General features: G+C 26.3%; 8 protein-coding genes across 12 annotated transcripts in view; 4 read left to right on the forward strand and 4 right to left on the reverse strand.

Moving 5' to 3' along the window:
• Positions 1-73: 73 nt before the first annotated feature.
• Positions 74-2,874, reverse strand: LOC124427403 (targeting protein for Xklp2-like). The gene is made up of 7 exons (XM_046970295.1): positions 2,555-2,874; positions 2,367-2,460; positions 2,188-2,296; positions 2,010-2,132; positions 1,764-1,922; positions 1,544-1,684; positions 74-1,403 (listed from the first exon to the last, which is right to left on the reverse strand). The coding sequence occupies exons 1-7, from the start codon at positions 2,757-2,759 to the stop codon at positions 1,230-1,232; spliced, it is 1,005 nt and encodes a 334-aa protein (XP_046826251.1). The 5' UTR covers positions 2,760-2,874; the 3' UTR covers positions 74-1,229.
• A 392-nt stretch (positions 2,875-3,266) lies between these two features.
• LOC124427401 (Bardet-Biedl syndrome 1 protein) lies at positions 3,267-5,781 on the forward strand. Its single transcript, XM_046970292.1, has 7 exons — positions 3,267-3,483; positions 3,574-3,751; positions 3,821-4,030; positions 4,113-4,408; positions 4,476-4,725; positions 4,805-4,984; positions 5,057-5,781. The coding sequence occupies exons 1-7, from the start codon at positions 3,470-3,472 to the stop codon at positions 5,681-5,683; spliced, it is 1,755 nt and encodes a 584-aa protein (XP_046826248.1). The 5' UTR covers positions 3,267-3,469; the 3' UTR covers positions 5,684-5,781.
• A 237-nt stretch (positions 5,782-6,018) lies between these two features.
• On the forward strand, positions 6,019-10,132 carry LOC124427537 (post-GPI attachment to proteins factor 6-like). The gene is made up of 13 exons (XM_046970550.1): positions 6,019-6,032; positions 6,340-6,511; positions 6,616-6,829; positions 6,904-7,031; positions 7,098-7,381; positions 7,453-7,736; positions 7,806-7,934; positions 8,018-8,223; positions 8,297-8,454; positions 8,543-8,775; positions 8,865-9,059; positions 9,142-9,282; positions 9,355-10,132. Exons 2-13 carry the CDS (start codon positions 6,414-6,416, stop codon positions 9,526-9,528), a joined length of 2,244 nt encoding a protein of 747 aa, XP_046826506.1. The 5' UTR covers positions 6,019-6,032; positions 6,340-6,413; the 3' UTR covers positions 9,529-10,132.
• Positions 10,133-10,305: 173 nt separating this feature from the next.
• Positions 10,306-13,826, reverse strand: LOC124427303 (dynein-1-beta heavy chain, flagellar inner arm I1 complex-like). Of its 2 annotated transcripts, none has more exons than XM_046970045.1 (10): positions 13,541-13,826; positions 13,064-13,140; positions 12,571-12,913; positions 12,147-12,482; positions 11,752-12,034; positions 11,510-11,675; positions 11,309-11,451; positions 10,915-11,242; positions 10,644-10,837; positions 10,306-10,562 (listed from the first exon to the last, which is right to left on the reverse strand). In XM_046970045.1, exons 1-10 carry the CDS (start codon positions 13,656-13,658, stop codon positions 10,487-10,489), a joined length of 2,064 nt encoding a protein of 687 aa, XP_046826001.1. In that variant the 5' UTR covers positions 13,659-13,826; the 3' UTR covers positions 10,306-10,486. The 2 variants fall into 2 exon arrangements, with proteins under 2 accessions (XP_046826001.1, XP_046826002.1); XM_046970046.1 differs by having other exon boundaries at positions 13,437-13,679.
• LOC124427305 (guanine deaminase) lies at positions 12,907-16,563 on the forward strand. 3 transcript variants are annotated; one of them, XM_046970048.1, is made up of 9 exons: positions 12,907-13,279; positions 14,270-14,406; positions 14,521-14,763; positions 14,906-15,124; positions 15,207-15,314; positions 15,384-15,491; positions 15,556-15,721; positions 15,809-15,955; positions 16,015-16,563. In XM_046970048.1, exons 2-9 carry the CDS (start codon positions 14,308-14,310, stop codon positions 16,212-16,214), a joined length of 1,290 nt encoding a protein of 429 aa, XP_046826004.1. In that variant the 5' UTR covers positions 12,907-13,279; positions 14,270-14,307; the 3' UTR covers positions 16,215-16,563. The 3 variants fall into 3 exon arrangements, with proteins under 3 accessions (XP_046826004.1, XP_046826006.1, XP_046826005.1); XM_046970050.1 differs by having other exon boundaries at positions 12,907-13,231; XM_046970049.1 differs by lacking the exon at positions 12,907-13,279 and adding an exon at positions 14,012-14,151.
• On the reverse strand, positions 16,328-18,568 carry LOC124427308. Of its 2 annotated transcripts, XM_046970052.1 has the most exons (8): positions 18,281-18,568; positions 18,011-18,201; positions 17,759-17,920; positions 17,604-17,682; positions 17,160-17,207; positions 16,912-17,102; positions 16,688-16,849; positions 16,328-16,606 (listed from the first exon to the last, which is right to left on the reverse strand). In XM_046970052.1, the coding sequence occupies exons 1-8, from the start codon at positions 18,315-18,317 to the stop codon at positions 16,520-16,522; spliced, it is 957 nt and encodes a 318-aa protein (XP_046826008.1). In that variant the 5' UTR covers positions 18,318-18,568; the 3' UTR covers positions 16,328-16,519. The 2 variants fall into 2 exon arrangements, with proteins under 2 accessions (XP_046826008.1, XP_046826009.1); XM_046970053.1 differs by lacking the exon at positions 17,160-17,207 and having other exon boundaries at positions 18,281-18,562.
• A 211-nt stretch (positions 18,569-18,779) lies between these two features.
• LOC124427304 (U3 small nucleolar RNA-interacting protein 2) lies at positions 18,780-21,482 on the forward strand. Its single transcript, XM_046970047.1, has 8 exons — positions 18,780-19,261; positions 19,523-19,659; positions 19,817-19,914; positions 19,994-20,221; positions 20,311-20,420; positions 20,506-20,702; positions 20,777-21,114; positions 21,238-21,482. The coding sequence occupies exons 1-8, from the start codon at positions 19,211-19,213 to the stop codon at positions 21,471-21,473; spliced, it is 1,395 nt and encodes a 464-aa protein (XP_046826003.1). The 5' UTR covers positions 18,780-19,210; the 3' UTR covers positions 21,474-21,482.
• An 883-nt stretch (positions 21,483-22,365) lies between these two features.
• Positions 22,366-23,924, reverse strand: part of LOC124427307 (ephrin-B2) — a 41,489-nt gene continuing 39,930 nt past the window's right edge. The window contains exon 5 of the mRNA XM_046970051.1: positions 22,366-23,924. This exon is cut by the window's right edge and continues 6,727 nt beyond it. The gene's annotated coding sequence lies outside the window, so the exon portion shown is untranslated.

Below are 23,924 nucleotides of genomic sequence, written 5' to 3' on the forward strand. Positions count from 1 at the left end.
ATGTACGCGCACAAATACACATACTACATATACATATATATTATTGCATGCAGGTAATAACAGAGTGCGTATAGCTCTATTTATCTTTTTGATCTCTATACACTTTATTTTTCATTCTCTAATAACTTCATTCATGTGATATATATATATATATATATATATATATATATATATATATATATATATGTGGGTAAATAGATTTCTTTACAAATAATGCCATCTGAGAGACAATTCAAAAAAATTTTTAAAGCTCTTACATATCTGCAAATTCACGAAACAGTATTAATTTGCGTTAGTGATGAATGTATTATATATTATATAATATATCGTTTTATATTCCTATTATTTTTAAATATTGTTCTTACATATAAAGTTCAAGTATATATTATTCTTATTTTACAATATAGTAATCTTCTGATATATGTTAAATGTTAAGCTTAACTTTATAAATGTTAGACTCTGCAATCTTTGAATTTATATTTTTTAACTAATTGTAGATAAACAGATTTATTAGATCAAAAGATTAATTATATGTAATTTTGTTAATAGTGCTAAATTTCTTTAATAAAAGGGACAAATACTCTCTCTCTCTCTCTGACCACAAAAAATTTTAGCGATAAATGCATGAGAATTGGAGACAATTATTTTCTGATTCTAAGTATAGGGTACAAATTGTTAATTTAATGAATATGTCTTAATTTACAATTTTCTTGATAACATACTTACTTATTTTTTATAATATTAACATGGACAAATTTTAATAAAATGAAATCTAGAAATAAATACAAAAGCAAAATTTTGTTCACCACTTTAAGTTGGTAAGTAATAATAATAATAATTAAGAAATATATATAGTACGAAAGTAATTGTTGGTAAAGTATGATAAATATTATATTGTTACGATTACAATTTTTATCATTCAAATCATCATATTTGTTAATCCTCAACAATTGATGTTTATGTCTCTATAATGGAAAAATTTATACTGAACTATTTTAATGAGCCAAAAATATATTCGTTTATGAATTTTTTTTTAAATATATGTATACAAACGGTATTTATACAAATTTTACAAAAAAAGAATTGCCCCTTTTTAAAGTAGCATTAAAGTAGCAATAAAAATATATTATATTAAGCTTAATGTAAATTTCAATGAGAAAATATGTTAAAAAGAAAACAAAGCAAATGCTTGTTATTTTTCTTTTATTTTATTTTATTTTAAAAATTTGTTAAACGCGTCGTCGGCGTTTATGATTCAATGGATCTAGTGGTTCAATAAGAGGACGTTTCTCGATTCGCGTCAGATTTGAGTTATACTTGCGAATAGGTTGAACTTTATGAAAATTTTTGGTTCTCAAACAAGCAATTTCTTCTTTTTCTAATTTCTTCTCAGTTGTAGCAATCTGTCAATTACAAAATTATATGTAAGTATATCTGAAGATGATATGTGGATCGTTATTTCTTGTAATGAATGTAAAATTATGTTAAATGAACGTTTAAGATATACATAAATGATATACAGAAATAAACATTTTAACATTACCATTTCTTTTTCCTTTTCTTTTAATTTTTCCTCGAAGCGTTTTCTTTCTTTAGCTCTAACTGCTGTCAAAAGAAGTGGAGTTTCTGGTATTTTTAAAATTCTCTTAGTAAGACTAGGTAAGAATGGCGGCTTTTTCCAAATCTTTTCGCAAACAAAAAAAGTATTTATTATACATAGTAAAAACATGCAAATAATATTAGAATATTACATGATAACGTACTTCCGGACATTTTTTAATAGATTTTTCGGAATTTATTTTATTCGATTCTTTGAATTTTTCACCAATTGTATAATTAGACTTTGATGGTGCCAATGTTTTAATAAATTTAGGTACAGGTTTCGCTCCAAATACATGCACTTTTTTGTCTTCTTTAAATGTCTTAATGGTAATAAAAATTTTAAATAAAACATAATTATTAATAAAAAATTATCAAAAATGATAACATGCTTTTTAAATATATTTTACCTCTTGTTGTTGTTTGCATTTATTTCGCAAATCAAAATTAAAAGACTTCACGGCAGTATACACTTTCTCTGTTATATTTTTTGTGTTTTCTCTTGTCGTTGTTTTATGTTTCACTTGAATACACTGAAATATTAATTGAATTAAAGCAAGTCAAATATTTTTGAAACTAAATTAATACTTGTCTTGTTAAATCTCGTTTCTTTTCCCCTCGATTTTCTTTATCGATTCCATTTTTTTTATCCAATTGTTGTTTCTTTTCTTTTGTCAAAGAAAAATTGTCTAGTAAGCTAAAAGAAAAACAACAAATGACGTATCGTTCGTAAGATATAAAGTCATAAAATTTAGCATGACAATTACTTAATTAGTTCATTTTGATCGTTATAATCACTCGTTCGAGGAAGTCTCTGCGCATTTGCACTGTGCTGCAATGGTTTTTCTTCTACTTTTGTTTCTTAACATAAAGAAATATTTATAATCGCATTAATAAATTTGCGTAAGAATAAAAAATAATCTAATTATTATACTAAAAAGATATAAATGTATACCAAAAAATCTATCAGAGAGTTCAGGTATATTAAAAAAGTCTATGAATTGTGGAGAATCGATTCTATCCCATGGATCTAACGTTACATTAACACGATTAATCCAATCTTTAAACAAGCTTTCGCCTTCTTTATTTTGTGGCCACAATTGTCTATTTGTTGGTCTTGATTTAAATCTGTAATAAGATAACGGAGTTTCTGTTTCCATCGTCAATTAAGAAAAATATAAGAGTAAAACTTTCTGAAAGAAAAAACAAATCGCCATTACAAATTTTCAACAGTTTACTGTTCGTGTAGTTAACGAAAGCTCTGAAGGTTGATTGGTAACTATTCAATTAAGAAGGAAAATAAACATGATGCTAATGATAACAATGTTACGATGTAGGTAAACATTTCTCTAATTATTAAATACATTTTAATATGTATATATTGAATAAAATTATCTCGAATATATTTTACATATACGAATGGTTCTTCTTTAATATGACATTTTATTGTTTTTATTTTTTTATTTGTTGCAATATAAGAAATTGTAACAAAATAATTCTATTTTTATATTCCGAAAGTGCTCATTATTGTATCTTTCTGTTTATTAATTTATTTTGTTCCGAAGGTTATACATTTTTTTCGATTTTATAGAATTCATAAATTAATCGCTTTAAGTTGAAGAAATATGTTAAAGAGCGCATGCCTACTGATACCTTAGTAATATGCCGTATATTAGTAAAAGATTCCCATGGATACGTAGAGCCAAACATAGCACGTGATATTAGACGCTATTACTTAGAGCGAATAACATTGTGAAAAATATTAAGATTGTATAAACATATATATTTATGTTTTTTTTTTGTTAAACGCAACTTAATTTGATTAATAAAATAAAAGTAAACATTTATTAAAATATTCGAAAATTTCAATATGCACGGATTAAGGTAAAGATATATCAATTTTTACATCCTATGTAACTCACATATTTTAAAATAATGTTAAGATTTGTATTTTTTAATTATCATTATTTTTAGGGCAGATCACAATTCAGGCAGTGGTCTTGGAACAAGCAGGTGGTTGGAAGCCATTTGGGAACCGGGCGCTAAAATTTATACTCTTCCTGGTGGGCTCGATATGCTTGATGCAATCGGCGATGGAGATGCGCGTCTTGTGTCCACCGATTTAGGATCCGTTAATGCTGATTCAGCAAAAGTATTTAACATCAATCCTTTTGATATTATGATTTTTTATTCATGAAGAGTAATTTTTTATTCTTTTAAGATACGCGTTTACAAAGGGAGTGATCAAATAACGGAGCATAATATGGTAGATCCACCTTGCGGAGTCGCTGGATTTTATACAGAAAACGGTGAACCAAAATCAGCCGTATTAGCTGCAGGAGCCGGTTCTAGCGTTTATATCTTTAAGAATTTACGGCCATTTTTTAAATATTGCTTACCGCATCTCGAAGCTCATCCTAAAGAGCGAGAAGTGCGTCTAAGATTAAAATTATATACTTTTTCTGTACCATTAATATTATTTGCGTTGCACGATATACCCGAGCTTTCTTCAGATATGGCATAAGGCTGGTCTCGAAGAAGAATTAAATGTGCTGACATTGGCCGATGATCTAGACTCGTTATTGAAAGATCTTGGGGCAGCAGCAATTTCTCCGCGTACCTTAAAATTTTTATCGATGGATGTGAATTTACGAATGAGTTTTGCGGAACAATATAGAAGAATACCTCTGATTAAAAATAATGCAGTGACTACCCTTGGTGTTATCAGGAAGGATTCGTGGAATGATCCCGCTTGTAGTTGTCTTATAATCGGTACAGAAAACAAAGAGATTTTCGTATTGGATCCGAGGTACGAAAAATGCATTAATTTTTTACAGAATCATTTTAATTTTTCACTTTTACTTCGCCTCTTTTAGAGCGTTTACCATTATGGACAAGCATCTTTTAAAGTGGCCTCCTGTATCATTCGCCACTACTGGTTTGTGGGCTGGCGACGGACGAATTATGGTGATCGGCAGAGACGGAAATATAGGAGCGATACGAAGAGGAAGTCCTGTGAAACTCTGGGAAAAACTTGAAGCTCCGATTGTTACCATCTCTGTTCTTAACGGTGATGGTGCAGCAGTCGCTATTATGGATGGAACATTATTAGGATTTTCAAAAAAAGTAAAAATTTGGAAACAAAGATCTCTAAAAAAAAAGGAAAAAAAGAATATACATAAGCATGCATATATTATTTTTACAGGGTATTAAAATATGGAGCATCAGTGTACCAGGTATTATATTAGACATGGCAAGTTTGCCAGTACCACAAAGCGGACTTTCTTTATTAGCTGTCAGTACAGCTGGATATGGTGTACGAATATACGATGGTAAACACCATGTGGACACGATTAAGACAATGGAACCAGTGTCTGCAATAAAGGTATCTTTTTTTCTACTGTATATAATAATCATCAACTAGTTTTTATATAAAAAAAAAACGGATATTTTACAGTATGGACGGATGGGACAAGAAGAACGAACAATGGCAATGGTAACAGTCAGTGGTGGTCTCTGTGTGAAGATATTAAAGCGAACTGCAGATTTTAGTATACATAATACAATTTTCTCCGTGACACCAAATGGTGGTACAAAATTTGTAATACCAAAAAAAACGCGTCTTTTCGTGGAGCAAACAATAAGAGAAAGATCTGAAGCGAAGAAAATTCATAATACTTTTCAACAAGGTTTTCTACGACTACGTTTAACTATTGCCAAAAATGCCGTTGATCTGTTAAGCGGTTGTGAGAATACAGGACTTGATCCAATATCTTTGGAGGCTAATGTTCTTGGCTTAGGACCCAATTATCGAATTCAAATATTGATCACGAATATTTCGGATGGATTATCCGATACTGGATTATTTATCGTTTGTAGAGGAGAAAATACAGAAGTCAATCAACGTGTTGTCAACTTGCCTTTATTACCCAGTGGTATACCAATCCCGATAACAATTGATGCTACGTTAACAAATAAAATTTCTGGCAAGGTACAAGTTTTACTTTGCAAAAAGGATAAATCAAAACCACTTACATTCACTAATGTTATTTTACCAACTGCTGAAGAAGAGATCGAAGTTTAAAAAAACTTTTCATTTTATATATTCATCGTTGATCGATTGAATAACTTTTTACGTTTTAAATAATTTCGTAATATCTATTTGATATCGCGTAAATTGATTTAAGTGATTGTAATTTAATTGGATGATAATTTTTTGTTCATGAGATTTTAAATATATCTTTATGAATTATAATTTATTACTAATTATAAGAATAAATTTTTATTAAAAAAAAATAACAATATAAATTGATAAATATAAATATGATACATTCGAACGTGATAGAATTTTTTTCAATTTACATTTTAACACTAGAGAGCGCAAACATCAGTATTAGTAGCGAATCTACGAAGGTTTCTACATAACTTTACCTGTAAACACGAAATTATAATTATGTTTATAAAGTATTCATAATAAAATTTTTACTTAATTCTATATATGTTTTGTTAAATATTAATATTTATTATACTTTATGTTTATATAATGATTGCCATATTTTCGAAACGTTTTTTCTCAAGTCAACATTTCTATTATCTTTACTTTTTCTTTGTATATTTATTACTTTTCCTTCCAGGTATGTTCTTTTCCAAAGTCAACATTGATCATAATATAAATAATCTGTGATATGCAGAATTATGTTACTTATTCTTATTATTTGAATAACTTAATTTAACATATAGGTACATTATGTATAATACCAGAAGCAAGTCAAGAAAGTATACTTCAATCCTTTGAAAGTTATTCAGATGTATCTATGTTTCATTTCAATGTTCCAAAGGAAATCCTTAGAGCAACATGGCAATTTGCAGCATTCATGGATGGACCAAATTGTCCCCAAAGGAAGGTGCATATGTTAGTGCCTTTTCCATTTGTAAATGTGATTATTTAATTCATCTTATTCAAAAAAAGAAAAAAAGAACTTAGGACAAGATAAAAGTTTTAGTAATATCTTGTAGACATTTACGATGGGGTAGTTATCCTATATTATCTATTGATAATATGACATTTCCAACAAATATGTATCCATTAAATAATGATACACTGGTAATTTCAACTGATACATTTTTTGAACCAAAGAGTATGGCTGTTATACCAATTTATGGACCACAAGCTGGGGATTGGTTTGTGGCAGCATATTTATCTCATTGGGATAAAAAAGTTCAACAACAAGTATGCTTATACAGTTTCATTCATAATCATTAAAGGAGATAAAATATTAAAAGATATTTAATTTAATATTTCAGGGCCTTTTTCACAAATGTCATTATAGCATAGGTTCTGTAGCATTATGGGTAGGAGCAAATGCTATAGAAAATATACCTGTAGGTTATCAAACCACATTGAAAACAAAAGAAACATCTTCTTATTACAAGTAAGTATATATAATGAATTAAGACATGATAAAAGTTTGAAAGTTATTTATTTATATATTTTTCAGGATATATGCGCCATCTGGAATATCAACTTTACGTGTTTACATTTGGGGATGTAATTTTACTGTAGATTCCTTTCGTAATATACATAAACCTTGTATTAAAAATATAGCTTTAGAAGGTCGTGTTTTACCAATATATAATAATACTCCTTCAAGTAATACTGGAAATTTGACCATGCTAGATTCTTATACATTTACAATATCTTCGCCATATGAAGATAGTTATTACTATTTGTTAGTTATTTCAGATAGTATAATAGAATTTAATGTCAAAGTTAGTATTTCAGGTAAGTACTCTGTAATTATAAATGAGTTAATTTTTTTTTTTAATTTTATAAAATAAAATGTATCGTTGTAGAATGTCCTATAAAACTAATAGAGAAACAGTTTATAAAACAGTTCTTAGATGTGTCATCAATTACTGAAAAAGTGACACAAATATCAGCAAAAAATCTAAAAGAACATAAAAACTATGATGTTTGGAATCGTAACATAAATTCATCTAATGATTTGATAGATCTACATAAAAGTCAGTTTTATCTACGGAAAGAAAATTCTGATGTAGAGGATAAATGCCTTCCAAGATATCAACTTGTTAGAGTTAAACATACTCAAGTATTTTCTTCAAGTTATTTATTGCAAGTATGTTTTTAATTTAATAACGTATACAGATAAAAAATTATATTATTTTATATATATAATTTTCTTCAGGGAAGAGAATGGTTAACTCCTTGGTTGGTATTAATGGACTCATATCCAATAATAATACAGTTTAATATTTTACCTTTAGTAGATATTGGAGGTACTCTTGAAATTAATATTCATTTAGAAATGTATGAGGTAAGAAACTGATATTACAAAAATTATTGAAAACATACTTATGTGTAGATTATATAATATATAATCATTATTACTTTTAATAGACGATGACAAAACAATTAATCATTGTAGCTGTTTGTATTCAAAAAGGTCATGCACCTAATATACTAGAAAACAAAGTTGTATGTGAAGATAAAAAACTATTTATGAATTTGTCTTCATCAGGTAAACATGATGAAAGTATATTAATACCATATCCACAACCAGATACATGGTATATTTTTTTACAAGCAACATGTTACATAAATGAGTAAGATTATATTTTGTGTGTGTACGTATATTTATAGTATAATCATTTTATGCGCGAATAATTTTATTTATAGCCATGCTGTAAATTGTGAAATGGAAGAAATTTTAGTATCATTGAATATTCATACAAGACAATGTGTATTTTCTGGTAATAATTCATGTGGTCATCATGGAATTTGTCAAGAAATTCATAGAAATCTTCTTGTCTATACGGCTTGTGACTGTTTTGAAGGTAACAACTTTATCACGAAGTAAAATATGCAAAGGAAATTCAAATTTATTTAAAAGTATGAATTATTAATTATCTATTACATACTTAGGATATAAAGGATGGGGTTGTACTGATATAATTACTATTAATCCTGGTACTTCTGCTGTTATAACAACATTAATGTTGACATTAAGCAATGGATTCTTCATACCAGCTATATATTTAGCTATAAAACGAGAACTTTATACAGAAGGATTGATTTATTTATCTACTATGTTATCTTCTACTCTTTACCATGCCTGTGATCAACGTACTACAAATTATTGTATTACTAAATTTGAAGTAAGTTTCTTTTTAGTTATATATTATTATATATTTATACAAAGAGATATAGAAATAAATTAGCATTTTCTTTCTAAACGATTATTTAGGTTTTACAATACTGCGATTTTTTTTCAAGTATATTAGCTTTATGGGTAACACTTGTAGCTATGGCAAGATTACCCATTCGTTTTGTATCTTTTTGTCATATGCTTGGTGTACTTCTAATTGCATTTGAAGTGCAAGCTGATAGAACAAGTTTAATTAGTATATTGATGCCTTTGACAATAGGTGTTATAATACCAGTAAGTCAATTATTTCATATCTTAATTATCTATTTGTAAATATTATAATGATACGTTTTTATTTATATTAAAAATCCCGTAGGTTGGAACATATATATATCGTAGTTACCATCTAAAAAGTTGGAAGAAACCTAACAGATTATCGAAGCTGTTAGTAGGCTTATTATTAGCGGGTGTAGGCTTACTGCTCTTTTTTTTAGTTGAAACAGAAGCAAATTACCAAGTACGTAAATATAATTGATGTAATGGTTTTATTTAAAGAAATTTTACAAATTATAAATTTATTTTATTACAGTATGTCCATAGTGCATGGCACATAGTAATAGCTATATCTTTAATATTTTTATTACCACCTGCACGGACAGAGCAATTAAATAACTCGGATATTACTTCTTTCACAGAAGATAGTGAGTTGTTAAACTATAAAGATTACCTTGAAAGTCCAGTATTTACAGTAATACATAGGTAAGAAAGTTTAGTAATTGTGTTCAGATAAATAACAAAAGCAAAAGTTCGTCATTTAAAACTTTCTTATAATTATATTATACCAAAATAATATTATAATTGATAATTAAAACTAACAAAATGTCTATAAGTATAGGAATCTTTTATATGTTTAATAACCAAAATAAGAACATGATAATTCAGTATATTACATACGAGAATTATTTTTCTATTAAAAGATCAATATATTTTTTATAAAAATATATTAATCTCTAAATTGAACATATTTTATATATTGGATAAGATGCATAAAATTTGTAATAATGCGAATCATAATATATAGGAGATATTAGCTTTGCTAATAAAAATCAATTTTATGTAGAAGTATGTGCATAGTGCCTAATAGAATATATATAAACTATTTTAATGAATATAGAGATATATCTTATTCTAATTTAATAATAAGATTTTTCAAAGAAAAAATTCTTATTAATAATTAAATGTTAATACTTATGCATTTTTTCTTTTAAATGAGAAAATTGCAATTTCTTTATATAGTTCCTACAAACGTAACAATAAACTCAAATTAATATCAAAAAGTAAAATATTTATAATGTTTTTCTATAAACAAGAGAATTCATGACATATTAATTTATATAGTAAGATGTATTTAAGGTATAAATATAGATGTAATTTTATAGATATATTTTTATCAATACTTTATATGTTTCTGTATACATAAAGTATACATAATAGTTTTCTATGATACTTATTTAAGAATAGTTAGAATCTGCAATTTATATAAATATTATATTTATATTTTTGTATTTTTATCATCAATGTATAATTATATTCAAAATGACATTATAAGTAAATGGAAAAAAAACAAAGTATGTATTTTATATAGATTGTTAAATTTAAATGATCAACTGTTTTGCTAGTTAATATGCATTCATTTTTATTGAATTCTTTAAATCATTTGATTAGCTTCTTATTTTATTAATAGTATAAGCATCTTCTAACTGATCTATTACAATGTTATAACGTTCCAGGGAATACCTAAAATTATTTAAATTTAATATCTATATCTTTTCTATAAAAAATACAATTGAAACCATGAATTTACAATATTGCACACACCTTTCATCTACACAATTTACCAACCAATAAGATGCATTCATCATTTTTGTATATTGCATTTTTAAATAATATTTTTTTGTATATTGCACATTCAAGTACTTAGAAAAGGATTTGATAAGCGGATGATATGCACCTATTTCTTTAATTTTAGTTATATTGCAAATTTCTATTTCTTCATCTAATATTTTCCACATCTATGCACATAACAAAATTATAAGAAATAAATATATTACATAACAACCATATATTTTCTATCTTGTAAATACTTCACCTGTATCCATTTTTCATATATTAAATCTTTTAAACACGATCGATACTTAAATCTTTCAAAAGCATATATTGCTTCAATGCCTTCATCAATGTTTTTAATGTTTTCAAAAATATGGTTAATTAAATTTTTAATCATATTTTCTAATTGTATTATAGCTATTTTAAATTTATGTATAGCTACATTGCAATTAGTATCTTTAATGTTTAATATATTTTCTTGAATTGCAATAATTTTGTTTAAATTATCATAAAATAAATTTTCAATTTGTTGACAACATTTTTCATATTCTATTCCTTTAGCACCTCCAAATGTTTCTTCTTTAGCACACCTATGGTAATATAATAATAATATACACAGTAGAAGAAATCAAACATTAGATTTCTTAAATTATTACCTTTCAAAAATAATTCGTGCATTACAAATTTCAATAATATCCTGACATCTTTGTATAAATGCATTAATACTATTAAAAACCATTTCTTCATCTATATCCCATATTCTATAAGGACTAATAGAAGTTGCTATCTTTTTTACAAACTATAAAATATTTTAAACTTTAATATTAATTTTAAGATGAAAAAAAATGTATTCTTACTTTTTCATAAACTTTCCTGTACATTTGACAGGTAGATATAGATTTCTCTAGCATATGTATCCCACTTTCTGCATGTCCTTTAATTGCAGTTTCTATATCTATATATCTTTGACATTGAGATATTAATTGAGTACTTAATGCTCGACAAAGGGACCCTATATTATTTCTATAAAAATATAAATTTTATATTAATATCACATAATTTTCTATTGTACATATTTTAATAAAATATCTATATATACGTTATACTATAAAAAGGTGATTCCACCCAAATGAGTAGTATCAGGAGTAATATCTTCGTCACATTGGCTTCTATATTATCCGAGATACATAAATTTGTACAATATTCAGATAAAATGTTTAAGTATATTAAATTTGATGAAGATTCCATCAATGTTTCCTGCAGTTTCCTAATAAATATTGGAAATGATTCTACACTAGATGAATTCATATTTTTTAATAATTGGATAATAGCTTGGACTTCATTATTTGATAATTGATTATTTAAAGAATTTAAATTATCATCTAAAAATATACATATAAATATGATTTTAATTAAAAATAAATTCTATAATATACTATAATAAATTCTAAAATATTAAATATTCTTAATAATGATAAGAATGATTGCACTAACAAATATTTTTCCAATGATTACATTCATCCATTATACTTTCGATATTTTTTCTAATAACCGTAATAGTTAAAGCCGCATGTATTTGTTTTATCCAACATCTAACTATTTTTTCCAATCTTCCAATTAATTCTTTTATATGAAACTCTTGCATTTGTATGATAGTATTTTTTTCTTCTCTAATTAAAGAATCATGCTCATAAAATAATCGAAATCCACGTAATTCAGGTAAACGTTCTCTTGGTATATACAAAATCGTTCGATTTATTGATTTACAAAGTTGCTCATTTAAAATCATTAAAAGATTGTGTAAGTTCAAATAGAGATCATTCTGTATAACTAGAATATAATAGAAAAAAAAAAAACACAATATAAGTCATAAATTTATTTATGATTATAAAATGATTAATATAATAAAAAAAAGTACTTTCTGGCCACTCGTTACTATTTAGAGCAACAGGAGCATATATATTTTGTAGAAACTTGAAAAACGATTTTGTTTTATCTTCGTTAATGTTCCCACAGAAAATAGTTTTGAGAAAATTATCAGTTGTATAGATTTGTAATGGTGATCTTAAAAAATACATAAGATCTACTTCCTTGCAATCGGACAGATTCAAAGATGCCATCAATTTATTTTGATTGAAAAATATAATCAATATAGTATGAGATACGCATTGAAAATATTCTCGTATAACTTCGTAGCAGCTTTCGTTCCAATCCGATTCTTTAAGATGAGAAAGTACTGTCAAATCCTTTACGTATTGTACCTAAGAAAACATACTTCTATGATGGAAAATATAATAAATTTTTTTTTTAATTTATTAGTTGCTTTTAGTTTTATTAGTTGAAAGTGTATGCATTTAATTAGGATTGATAATTTTAAATATTCCCGCTCAACGAGCAATTATGATACTGACTAGTGTTATCAGTTCTTGTTCCGTATAAATAGGATTTTCTGGTTCTGGAGAAGTCTCATATTCACTCTCGGAAGTTTCTGCAATTTATATATCCATGAATACATAAAGTCAATTAATTCTTTTTAAATATAATCGATAATTATTTTTTTGACACGACCATTAAAGCAGGTAAAATTGTTATTGTTCCTGGAAAAATATTGGCATACGTAGCAGCAGGTATTTCGATTACAATTATTTTCAAATTTTTGAACAAATTTTCGATCGATAAATTATATAATAAAATATCCGTTAACTAAATTATTTAAAATACATTATCTTTATTTAAAGTTAGATAAACTTTTTATAACTTGATGTAAAAATATAAATTACTTACGCGATAAATTCTTTTTTCCTTTTATCATATAATATAAATGAACTCGATATTTTTGTATAATACAGAAAAATTATAAATTTTGATAAAAGAGTTCATTATTTTACCTCGTCGTTCATGGCCTTCCTCATCGGTATCCATATCCAAATATTCTCGATGTGGATCGGATATTACTTTTTCTGTTTTTTTCAGTTTTTCTTGTTTCTTTTCCTTTTTACTTTCCATATTTAATATCGCACTTGCAAATAAAAAAAAAAAAAAAATAGAAATAATCACAATTGAAGTTAATTGATCTAAATTAGTTCCACGAAACAAATATTTCGTAAAAAGAGATCTTTTTACAATGATGTTATGTTTGATCAATATCTCCTATATTGATAAAGTTTCTTTTTTGCCAATTCAAAAATTATTATTGAGATCATTATATAGCTATTTTTCTATTATTTCACAATATATCAAAAATCCTAATTATATGTAATTAATAACTAATTAGAAATATTTTAAAAATATAAATCATTGTAAACGCTAAATAAAGATTGCATCATTTCTCTGCTTTTCTGAATGCAAATCGACAACGTTGCCATTGTTGGCAAATCGTCAACATTGGGCAGATAAACGAGCAAAACTTTATGGATCATAGAAGATATATATTTTCAAAAATATTTAATTCAATGTAATTATTGATAGGAATGACTTAATAAAATAAGTCAACTGATGCGTTAGTATCGAAAATCGATTTTAATTTTTCTTTTTGACGATAATTTTATTTTTTCTTAAAAATAACACACAAAAGAAAAATGATTTAAATACATAATACTTTTATAAAAATGTTTCAGTTTAAATCATTTCTGAACATTTTAAAAAATTCTCTAAAATGAAGCGTCAAATATTCGTTGGTGCCTTGGTGCATTCTAACGAAAAAAGAGAATTAATTATGATTGATCGCGCTGCTGTAATGGTTGAAAATGGCAAGGTATAAATTGAGATGTGTTATAAAATATCAATAAATATTTATCATGATTTTATTTAAATTAAATAAACATATATAAACAACTGTTATAATTTTTATAACATTTGAAATTTATAGATCATTGATGTTACTGTGAATCCAGAACCTAGTGCACTTATAGGTGATCATGTCACTTTTTTAAATGACAAACAATTTTTAATGCCAGGTCTTATTGATTGTCATACTCATGCAGTTCAATTTCCTAATCTTGGTTTGGGTTATGATAAAAATCTATTAGATTGGTTAGAAAAATATACTTTCCCCTTAGAAAAAAAATATGTCGATGAAGAATTTGCTAAACATGTATTTGAAACTGTTGTGGTTTGTAAGATTTTTTATTTTAATTTTTAATAATAAAAAAATATATATATATTGTATATATATATTTATATATATTATAAATATATATATGTATATTATATATATATATATATATATATATATATATTTACATAATATACAGAAACGTACTCTTGCCATGGGTACAACAACAGCATGTTATTTTGCATCTCTATATGGAAAAGCATCTATGGAACTTGCACGAGCAGTTGCACATTTAGGCCAACGTGCTTTTATAGGAAAAGTAAATATGAATGCATATCGTGACGATGGATACTATGAAAATACTGTAGAATCTATAAAAAATACTATACAATTTATAAATGATATTTTAAATCTTGATGTAAGTGAAAACAATAGTCTTAACTAATCATGGTAATTAGATTATTGAAATCTTAATATTTTATACAAAATTTTTGTTATAGAATCATCTTATAAAACCAATCATTACACCAAGATTTGCTTTGAGTTGTGATATGGAATTGATGAAAGAATTGGGCAAACTGGCTAAAGAAAGAGATCTTCACATACAGGTATTTATAAATAATGCATTGTACAATAATTAATTATTCCAAAGCATAATTATAAAAATATTATTTTAGACACATATTTCTGAAAATATAGATGAAATTAAAGCAGTAAGAAATATGTTCAAGGAGTATCCATCTTATGCTAGTGTATATAATGCAGCTGGACTTCTAACTAATAAGGTAAATTATAAAATGTACATAAAAATTAGTCATTTTTTAATTAGATTAAAAAAATTTTTTTTAGACAATATTAGCTCATGCAATACACCTCACAGAGGATGAAATAATGCTTATTAAACAAAATGATACAGCAATTATACATTGTCCATCTTCTAATACATGTTTAAAAAGTGGTATGTGTGACATACAAAAATTAAAATCAAAAGGACTTAAAATAGGACTAGGGACAGGTATTGAGAATTTTTTAAAAAGTTGTAAAATGATATTAGATAAATTTGTATAAATAACATATAAATAAATATTCATTTATTTGCTAGATGTAGCAGGTGGACAAAGCTCTAGTATGGTGGACGCAATGAGATCTGCGTTACAAGTATCTACTAACCTTGCTATGTTTAAAAGTGACTATGAAAGTATCAACTATAAAGAAGTGTTTTATATGGCTACTTTAGGAGGCGCTATATGTAAGTATTTTTATTCAATATCCAATGTTTTTTCCTTAATTTGTTCCTAAATTTTTTAGCACTAGGGATTAACAAAGAGGTAGGTAATTTAATACCTGGTAAAGAATTTGATGCACTTATAGTAGATATGAGTGTAAGTAACGGGCCATTAGATGATTTCATGAGTTATTCACTAGAAAAACAATTACAAAGATTTATATATTCTGGAGATGATCGTAACATTATTGAAGTTTATGTTTCTGGTTATAAAGTTAAATAGAAATATATGCATCACATATTTTTATTCTTTGTATATCACATAGTTCATTTCATTTATTAATATTATATATTTTCAAATATTATATATTTTCACATTTATCTTCAAATTGTAACTTGGATATATTTTATTTTATTGATTAATATTTTAAACAAGTATAATTAGTATGATTCATCAGTGTATATTTTTAGTACATGTATACAAAGCTGTGCTAGTAATTATGCAATGCATGCAAGCACATAGATGGTCAATAATGCAGTTTAAGAGTATTTAAGCCGGTCCTGAATATATATTTCCCAAGTTTTATTTTAATTATCTTTATGATATTTTAAAAATGATTGTATACTTCTTAGAGATTGTTCAAATGCTTTTTCAAATCCATGACTACCATTGTCCTATAATAAAATTATAGCATGTAGATATAAAATTTTTTTTATAAGATGCTGCTATAGATTCTATTATTAAAAATTACATACAAATAATGGATCTCTTATATTAATTTCTCCATTTGGATCATATTTTCCCAAAATTTCAACAATAGCCTTACTATTTTCTGGTTTTAACGGGTACAAGTATTCCATTATATAACTATCCATTCCAAATATCCAATTATACTTGTAAAAATCAGCTTTTGTAATCTAAAATAGCAAAAATTATATCAAATTTGTTTTTTTTATTAAATTATATAAAATATTCTTACAAGTCTTGCTTTGTGAGAGTATTCAGTGATTCCATTTTTTTTAAGTGTTGACATGGCTCTTGGTTCAGGTGGATTACCTATATGATATTCCAAAATTGCTGCACTATCTGCTTCCCAATAATTAACTAAATTCATTTTTTTAATTTGTGCATTAAAAACTGCTTCTGCTATTGGAGAACGACAACTATTTCCTATAATGAAAAATAGTATCAATTCATAGTATTATATTATTATAATTGCAGTCCTACCTAAACAAACCATAAGTACTTTTCTTTTTCCTATCATATTCTGCGAAACTGTGAAATAAATATATAATTAGAGATACAATAATGATGTACAGATGGATTAGAAAAGAATAATAAACAATAGAGTGTAGCACAAATGAATTTACTTATATTTTATATTACAAATTAATGATTTGCAAATTATGAATCGCAACTCTATAAGAAGATTGTGATATTTTCATTATGTGCCACAGATATAAATGATGTTTTTTTTGTTTTGACAAAAACAATTTGTTTCTTTAATATTAATCTCTAGGTAAAATATTAAATTTTTTTTCCAAAATATTTATAAATAGAAAATAAACATTTTTCTTTCTAGTTTTAAGTTGTCATTATTTTACATCTGAAAAAATAAACATTAAATTATACAGTAACAAACATTATACAATTAAATAAGAAATTAATTACCTTTATGCTTCTGTAAGAATGCTGTAATACTTCTTACACATTGATCATATGCCTTCTCAAATCCAGTGCTATCATCATCCTATAAAAACAATTTATATTGTTTAAATTTTATTCAAATAAACGTATATAAGAATATAACAAATATGATAACATACATAGTAAGGATCACGTATTATTGTTTCTCCTTCTGGATCATATTTTCCTAACAATTCAATTATCGCTTTACTGCCTTGTGGTTTTAGTTTATTTAGTTCTCGAATATTTTCAACATCCATTCCAAATATCCAATCATATTTATTAAAATCATCTACTGTGATCTAAAAATAGGAACAATATATGATATTTATATATATAATAAATATGAAAGTAGTTTATATTATATGTTATTTATCAGAAACATTACATACTTGTCTAGCACGATGAGAATAGCTAGTAAGTCCTCTTTGTTTTAATACAGACATAGCTCTTCGATCTGGATTTTTACCAGTATGATATCCTATAAGAGCTGCACTATCTACTTCCCATTGATCAGTTAAACCAATTTTCTTAATTTGATCATCAAAAACAGCTTCTGCGATAGGAGAACGGCAAATATTTCCTTAAAAAAATTTTCATATGAAGATTATATCATTATATAGGAAAAGAAGCAACTTAATAAAGGAGATTTATAAAAATACCTAAACAAATCATAAGCACTTTTTTCTTTTGTGACATGATTAATTTTATTACTTTTATTACTTCACTATTAATTTTATTATCTTTATTATTTTACTAGTTAGATTTGCACATAAAACATAATTTTTATTTTTTTACTGTTTACCAACTTTCCCTCTAAGTGTGTGTGACTTTAGCGACAGGTAGGATAAAACATGAACTACAAGTGCAAGCAGGAAATGCGTTTACGTCTATCGTATCGTTGTATAAACTTGTTGGTTGGTTATATTTCTCTCACGCGTACTAACGATTGGTTTCGTGTAGATTTATAATAACGTACATTTTGCAGTAATCTATGCTAGATATGATAATAATAAATATAATTGATACATGTAATAATTAGTATATAAATTTGTGACAAAAAAACAAGATTTTGTCGAATGCTTTGTCAAAAATAATTAGTGAATACTTATATATATGTATATTTATTATATTATTACATTATGTATTATTATTATAGTAACAGTAGTAATAATAGTAATAATGTAAAGTAGATTACTTTTACTAGAGGAAATCATAAAAAAAATTCTTGAAAAAGTATCATTTTTTAATACAATTTTTTTAAAGAAAATAAAGTTTTCTTAAAAATTCGAAAAAGCAAGATCTTAGATTAAACCTTCGTCTTTAAAATGAGATCTTGTTCATCAAAATCGGTCAAGAATTATGCCCATTCTCATCGTTGGTGTAAGTCATTATACAGTCAAAGTTGAATAGTCTTAATAAAGTTTTGTCTACCCGCCGCGTACTTTATACGTGTTGCCCTCTAGCCTATTCTAGAGGGCGACAGTAAGGATGTAACATTCATACTTTATACCATGTGCTCGGTATAGTTAATATTAATTTAGAAAGTTATATCTTAAATTAATTAAACATTACGTTATTTACATGTTAAAATGTCGTTTTTTATAAGAAACAATCGAGTTAAGGGAGCATATAAAAGAAAAGTAAGTTATTAATATTTACAAATTGACAAAATGAAACATCTGTAATAAATAGCTTATTATAGGTTAGATTTATTTTAGCAGTTTATTATAAACAAAGAGTATAGCATTGATACTTAGTTGAATTTAGAGTTAATAACTGAAATTTTATTAAATTAATTTAGTATTTAGTATTTAATTTAGTATTTGATTAATTTTATTAATTATTAAATATTACATACTCTTGACATTTATCTACTGAAATATTATTTGTTTATATTTCAGTATAATGGACATTTTGAAAATAGAGATAAAAGTACATTTACTTCGAAAGGAAAGAAAAAAAATGTAAAAAAGTCTATACCCACTGACAATGAGAGTATATCTAGTAATGACGAAGAACTTGCAGAAGAAAATGAAAAGTGAGTAAAATTTATAGTTAATCATTTTGCTTACAATGTTATACATTTTCCATAAAAAATATGTTATACTTGAAAATAAATTAATAAAAACAAAAAAAGAAAAAAAGCAATGATAACTTTGTAAAAAATAAAAATAAATTTTGTTTTATAATCTAAGATTACCAGAGTTTGAAAGTGAATCAGAAAATGAAGAAACCGTTCAGGAAAAACGTATTAGGCTGGCTAAAAAATATCTTCAACAAATTGAGGAAGAAGGTTAATGAATATAGATGAACTGTAATATATTTATTATCTGTGCATTATTAATTTATAATATATTTTAATGCATATATAGAGAAAGATAGAGCAGAATTTGAGGAAGGAGCAGTTGCAAGAAGATTAAAAGATGAATACTTGGAAGAAAAGGGATGCCTTAGAAAAATTGTAGCAGAACGTTATATTGCTCATGAAGATCCTATAATGTTGAGATGTAAAGCTCATAAAGATTCTATTACGTGTTTATGTATTTCTAATAAAGGGAACATTTTATATTCAAGTTCTAAAGATGGTAGTTTAGTTAAATGTAAGTTTTTATTAATTTTTAATTAAAAAAAATAATTAAATAATATTTATAAAAATAATGTAATTTACATTATTTCAATATTACTATAGGGTCATTAAAGGAAAGAACTAAATTAAAAATTATAAAAGGAAAAAGAAAAGGACAGGATGGAATGAAATCAATTAATTGTATGGCAATTAGTACTGATGGCAAATTTTTGGTAAATGTATACAATATATAATATATAGAATTTATATTCTATATATTAAACATATGTTTTTAATTTACGAATAATACTTCATTAGGTTGTTGGAGATGGTGGTTGTAAAGATATCAAAGTATTTTGTGGGGAAAGTTTAAATCTTTTAAAAAATTTACAAGGACATAGAGGTATAATAACTGGTTTAATATTTCGAAAAGATACTCACACACTTTACTCTGCATCTGAAGACAGAAGCATAAAAGTTTGGAATTTAGATGATATGGCATATGTTGAATCTTTGTAGGTATATATTATACATTTGAATTAATACTTCCACATAAATGTGTAAGTGTTAAGTACAATTCTATTTTTAGATTTGGACATCAAAATGGTATCACATCAATTGACGCTTTATCAAGAGAACGCGCTATAACTAGTGGTGGATATGATGGAACTATTAGAATTTGGAAAATTGTAGAAGAATCGCAATTAATTTTTAATGGTCATTGTGGCAGCATAGATATTGTTAAACTTATCAATGAAGAGAACTTTTTTAGTGGTGGAAATGATGGCTCATTATGTGTATGGTGTTGTTTAAAAAAAAAACCTTTATGTTGTGTACCCGAGGCTCATGGAAAAGATGAAAATAATGGGCAACCAAAATGGATATCGAGCATAGCAACGCTTTTGAATACTGATTTAGTAGCATCTGGTAAAATATTTCTTTATAAGATACCTCTTATATGTATTTAAAAATTCTGGATATTTTTTATATATCTTTATTTTATTACGATTTACACAACTTTAAATGTAATTAATATTTTCCTTTTATTAGGTTCTCAAAATGGAGAGATCAAATTGTGGCGGTGCGGTGATTCGTTTAAATCATTACATCCATTATTTACAATAAAATTAGTCGGGTTTATAAACTCACTGGTATTTACACCAGATGGTAATAATCTGATTGCTGGTGTTGGTCAAGAACACAAGCTTGGTAGATGGTGGCGTATACCAGAAGCCAGAAATTGTATTGTTATTATACCATTAGTCCAAAATAAAACAAACAAATAATATATATTATCTAAGAGATTAATTATTACATTTTATCATTTATATAATGTTCCAAGCACATTATATAAATGATATATAATATAAACTTTATTTTAATAATTTTAAATTAACTCTTTCGGTCTAGTATGCTTGTGAAATAATATTTTTGCCATGGACGGAACGCATCGTTTATAACTTGACGCTGACGTACGAAGCGTTTATGATGCTCAATCGATTTTTCTATTTTATAAAGTTGATATGACGTACTTTTTTATTGCAGTATATATAAATAAAATTATTTTTTGAAAATAACATAATTTATTTCAAATTTCTCTTAGGAATAATATATTTTTAATTTAAGTAATATTTGTAATTTAGATGATAAAATTATAAAAAAATGTTTAACCCTTTCAGTGTGAAATTCTTCAGATTTCAATATTCTTCAATAATTTTCATCCGACGAATATGTTTTTATTTATTTCAAAGGTTTAAAAATAAAAAGATGTTCTCGATTTATTAGCTATATATTTAATCCATTATTGCCGACTGAATTATTTGGTCAGTAAAAAGAGTATCTAACGTTATCGACTGAGTTACCAACGATTGATAAAAATGAGATCTATTATTGCCAATTGAGTTAATAGTAAAGTTTTGTGCGAAAAATTGCAGAACATGATATATTATGATAGACGTATATATAAGTACTCCGAGCGTTCATTTTTCGAAGATAAATATATATATGTATATATATTCATCGTTTGGAGTGAAAGAGTTAAATGCCTTTAATATTTATCTATGAAGTAATTTTTGTTCATAATTATTCTTTTCTGGAATAGTTACACATGCCAATTATTGTAAAGTTTAAATAACGTTGCGCCGTGCATGGCTATAAATGAGAATGAAATGAAAGAAATATTGGTCCACAGTACAAGTATTTATTTATTCTGTACAAAAGTTGAGTTATAAAATATTATGTCCCCATTTTAGGTCTTGTTCTTAGCCTTGTATACCATGCCGTCTTGAGTTCGTTCATATAATAACAATATCGCCGTATTAAGAAAACGCGTGTGCTCAGGAGAAATGTTGTATTATCCTTTCTTTTTTTTCTTTTTTCTTCCTTATTTTTTTTTTCCGATGCGCAAGTAGAACGCGTTGAAATTCGATCATCCTCATTCGAAAAAGGACCATCATTGAATCATTCTCGCGCGAGCACCTGCGTTTCTTTTCGTACGAAGCTCGGCCCTCACCGTGTACACATAAATCAAACCTGATTTTAAACTCGCATATTTATTCGCGGTAACAAACAGTACATGCGTGTGTACACTACTACTTGTGCATTCTTGTAATAATCTTATTTTTTTCTTTTTTTCTTTTTTCAAACAAGTGCGACAAATGGGCCTTCCCACGTGGTTTTCCTTCATGCCGTTCTTCACATTTTCTTTTTCTTCTTTTTATTTTTTAATCTCTCAATCTCTCTCTCTTTTTTTTTTTTTTTTTTTTTTTTTTTCTTTTAATATTTATTTCTAGATCATGAGTGTGCTTTCCAGTGCGTTTTGAAGATCATCAAGCGATATCGTTCCCTGCATTTACGCACAATTAATAATTTCTCGTTTCTCTCCGCTGGATCTACTTTCAGTATAAATCGACCGAACATCATTTCAATCGAAATTCGCATCAAAGTACATCATTTCAAGGCGCAGCCTCGTTTTATCTATTTTTTTTTTTTTTCAAGTCTTTTGTCCCGCAGCCTCATAGGATATAAATTCGTTTCTTCGCTTCTTTTCATAAATTAATCTTTTTATCCACCTTTTCGATAACCCGCCAATTCACATCGAAGTAATAGGACTCTTCGTAATCTAGGAACTAACGATAAATTATCTTAATATTTCGCTTTTCATTCACGAAATCTCTTATCGTATCGATGCTTTTCTTTTATCTCGTCGTAAAATTCGGACGCAAATGAAGTTTTATTGGTTTTTAAGAACGAAATAATCGTAATTATGTATAGCGGAGAGAATGATTATTTTTCATGCACACATCTTCACATTTTTCGACACAAACAAGTGTTCCTCGACTAAATATACATCCAAATATATTACACGTTTTGGGTGACCTTGTGCAAGTTATAACTGTCGCTATACAAAGTTTTGCGGTATTCCATGATGTGAGCTTTTTTGTACCGTGCTAGTCTCGAAAACATTGACATCCATGCTATCATAAGTCATATTTATCTTTACGACAAAACGGTGAGATATCATCGATCACACGTACAATGAAGCGTTACACGAAATAATTGACGTAAAGTACCTCTGGCAAATACACTATCCGCTTTTTCGAATCTCGATTATTATTAACGTAGGCCTAATTCGAAGAAAATTTTGCGAAACTTCGTAGAATATTAGAAATTTCTATAAATCTGATCTTCAAACGACGCGATATTTTATCAGGTAAAACAAGTTTATGAATCTCGTT

Source organism: Vespa crabro, chromosome 10 (genome assembly GCF_910589235.1).
Source record: "Vespa crabro chromosome 10, iyVesCrab1.2, whole genome shotgun sequence".
In the NCBI taxonomy this organism is placed as follows: Eukaryota; Metazoa; Arthropoda; class Insecta; order Hymenoptera; family Vespidae; genus Vespa; species Vespa crabro.

Excerpts from the sequence above, each read along its gene's own strand:
- LOC124427403 (XM_046970295.1), bottom strand. The coding sequence starts at position 2,759 with ATGGAAACAGAAACTCCGTTATCTTATTACAGATTTAAATCAAGACCA. Across the intron at positions 2,297-2,366 it reads GATCAAAATGAACTAATTAA|CTTACTAGACAATTTTTCTT; the intron begins GTAATTGTCATG and ends TTTTTCTTTTAG. Across the intron at positions 2,133-2,187 it reads AACGAGATTTAACAAGACAA|TGTATTCAAGTGAAACATAA; the intron begins GTATTAATTTAG and ends TTAATATTTCAG.
- LOC124427401 (XM_046970292.1), top strand. Across the intron at positions 4,726-4,804 it reads TATTAGGATTTTCAAAAAAA|GGTATTAAAATATGGAGCAT; the intron begins GTAAAAATTTGG and ends TTATTTTTACAG. Across the intron at positions 4,985-5,056 it reads AACCAGTGTCTGCAATAAAG|TATGGACGGATGGGACAAGA; the intron begins GTATCTTTTTTT and ends GATATTTTACAG.
- LOC124427537 (XM_046970550.1), top strand. The coding sequence starts at position 6,414 with ATGTTTCATTTCAATGTTCCAAAGGAAATCCTTAGAGCAACATGGCAA. Across the intron at positions 7,935-8,017 it reads TTCATTTAGAAATGTATGAG|ACGATGACAAAACAATTAAT; the intron begins GTAAGAAACTGA and ends TACTTTTAATAG. Across the intron at positions 9,060-9,141 it reads CAATAGGTGTTATAATACCA|GTTGGAACATATATATATCG; the intron begins GTAAGTCAATTA and ends AAAATCCCGTAG.
- LOC124427303 (XM_046970045.1), bottom strand. The coding sequence starts at position 13,658 with ATGGAAAGTAAAAAGGAAAAGAAACAAGAAAAACTGAAAAAAACAGAA. Across the intron at positions 13,141-13,540 it reads GGAAGGCCATGAACGACGAG|AAACTTCCGAGAGTGAATAT; the intron begins GTAAAATAATGA and ends TATAAATTGCAG. Across the intron at positions 12,035-12,146 it reads TAATCATTGGAAAAATATTT|ATGATAATTTAAATTCTTTA; the intron begins GTTAGTGCAATC and ends GTATATTTTTAG.
- LOC124427305 (XM_046970048.1), top strand. The coding sequence starts at position 14,308 with ATGAAGCGTCAAATATTCGTTGGTGCCTTGGTGCATTCTAACGAAAAA. Across the intron at positions 14,407-14,520 it reads TAATGGTTGAAAATGGCAAG|ATCATTGATGTTACTGTGAA; the intron begins GTATAAATTGAG and ends TGAAATTTATAG. Across the intron at positions 15,125-15,206 it reads ATGATATTTTAAATCTTGAT|AATCATCTTATAAAACCAAT; the intron begins GTAAGTGAAAAC and ends TTTTTGTTATAG.
- LOC124427308 (XM_046970052.1), bottom strand. The coding sequence starts at position 18,317 with ATGTCACAAAAGAAAAAAGTGCTTATGATTTGTTTAG. Across the intron at positions 17,683-17,758 it reads TAATACGTGATCCTTACTAT|GATGATGATAGCACTGGATT; the intron begins GTATGTTATCAT and ends TTGTTTTTATAG. Across the intron at positions 16,850-16,911 it reads ACTCTCACAAAGCAAGACTT|ATTACAAAAGCTGATTTTTA; the intron begins GTAAGAATATTT and ends TTGCTATTTTAG.
- LOC124427304 (XM_046970047.1), top strand. The coding sequence starts at position 19,211 with ATGTCGTTTTTTATAAGAAACAATCGAGTTAAGGGAGCATATAAAAGA. Across the intron at positions 20,222-20,310 it reads AGATGGTAGTTTAGTTAAAT|GGTCATTAAAGGAAAGAACT; the intron begins GTAAGTTTTTAT and ends ATATTACTATAG. Across the intron at positions 20,421-20,505 it reads GTACTGATGGCAAATTTTTG|GTTGTTGGAGATGGTGGTTG; the intron begins GTAAATGTATAC and ends ATACTTCATTAG.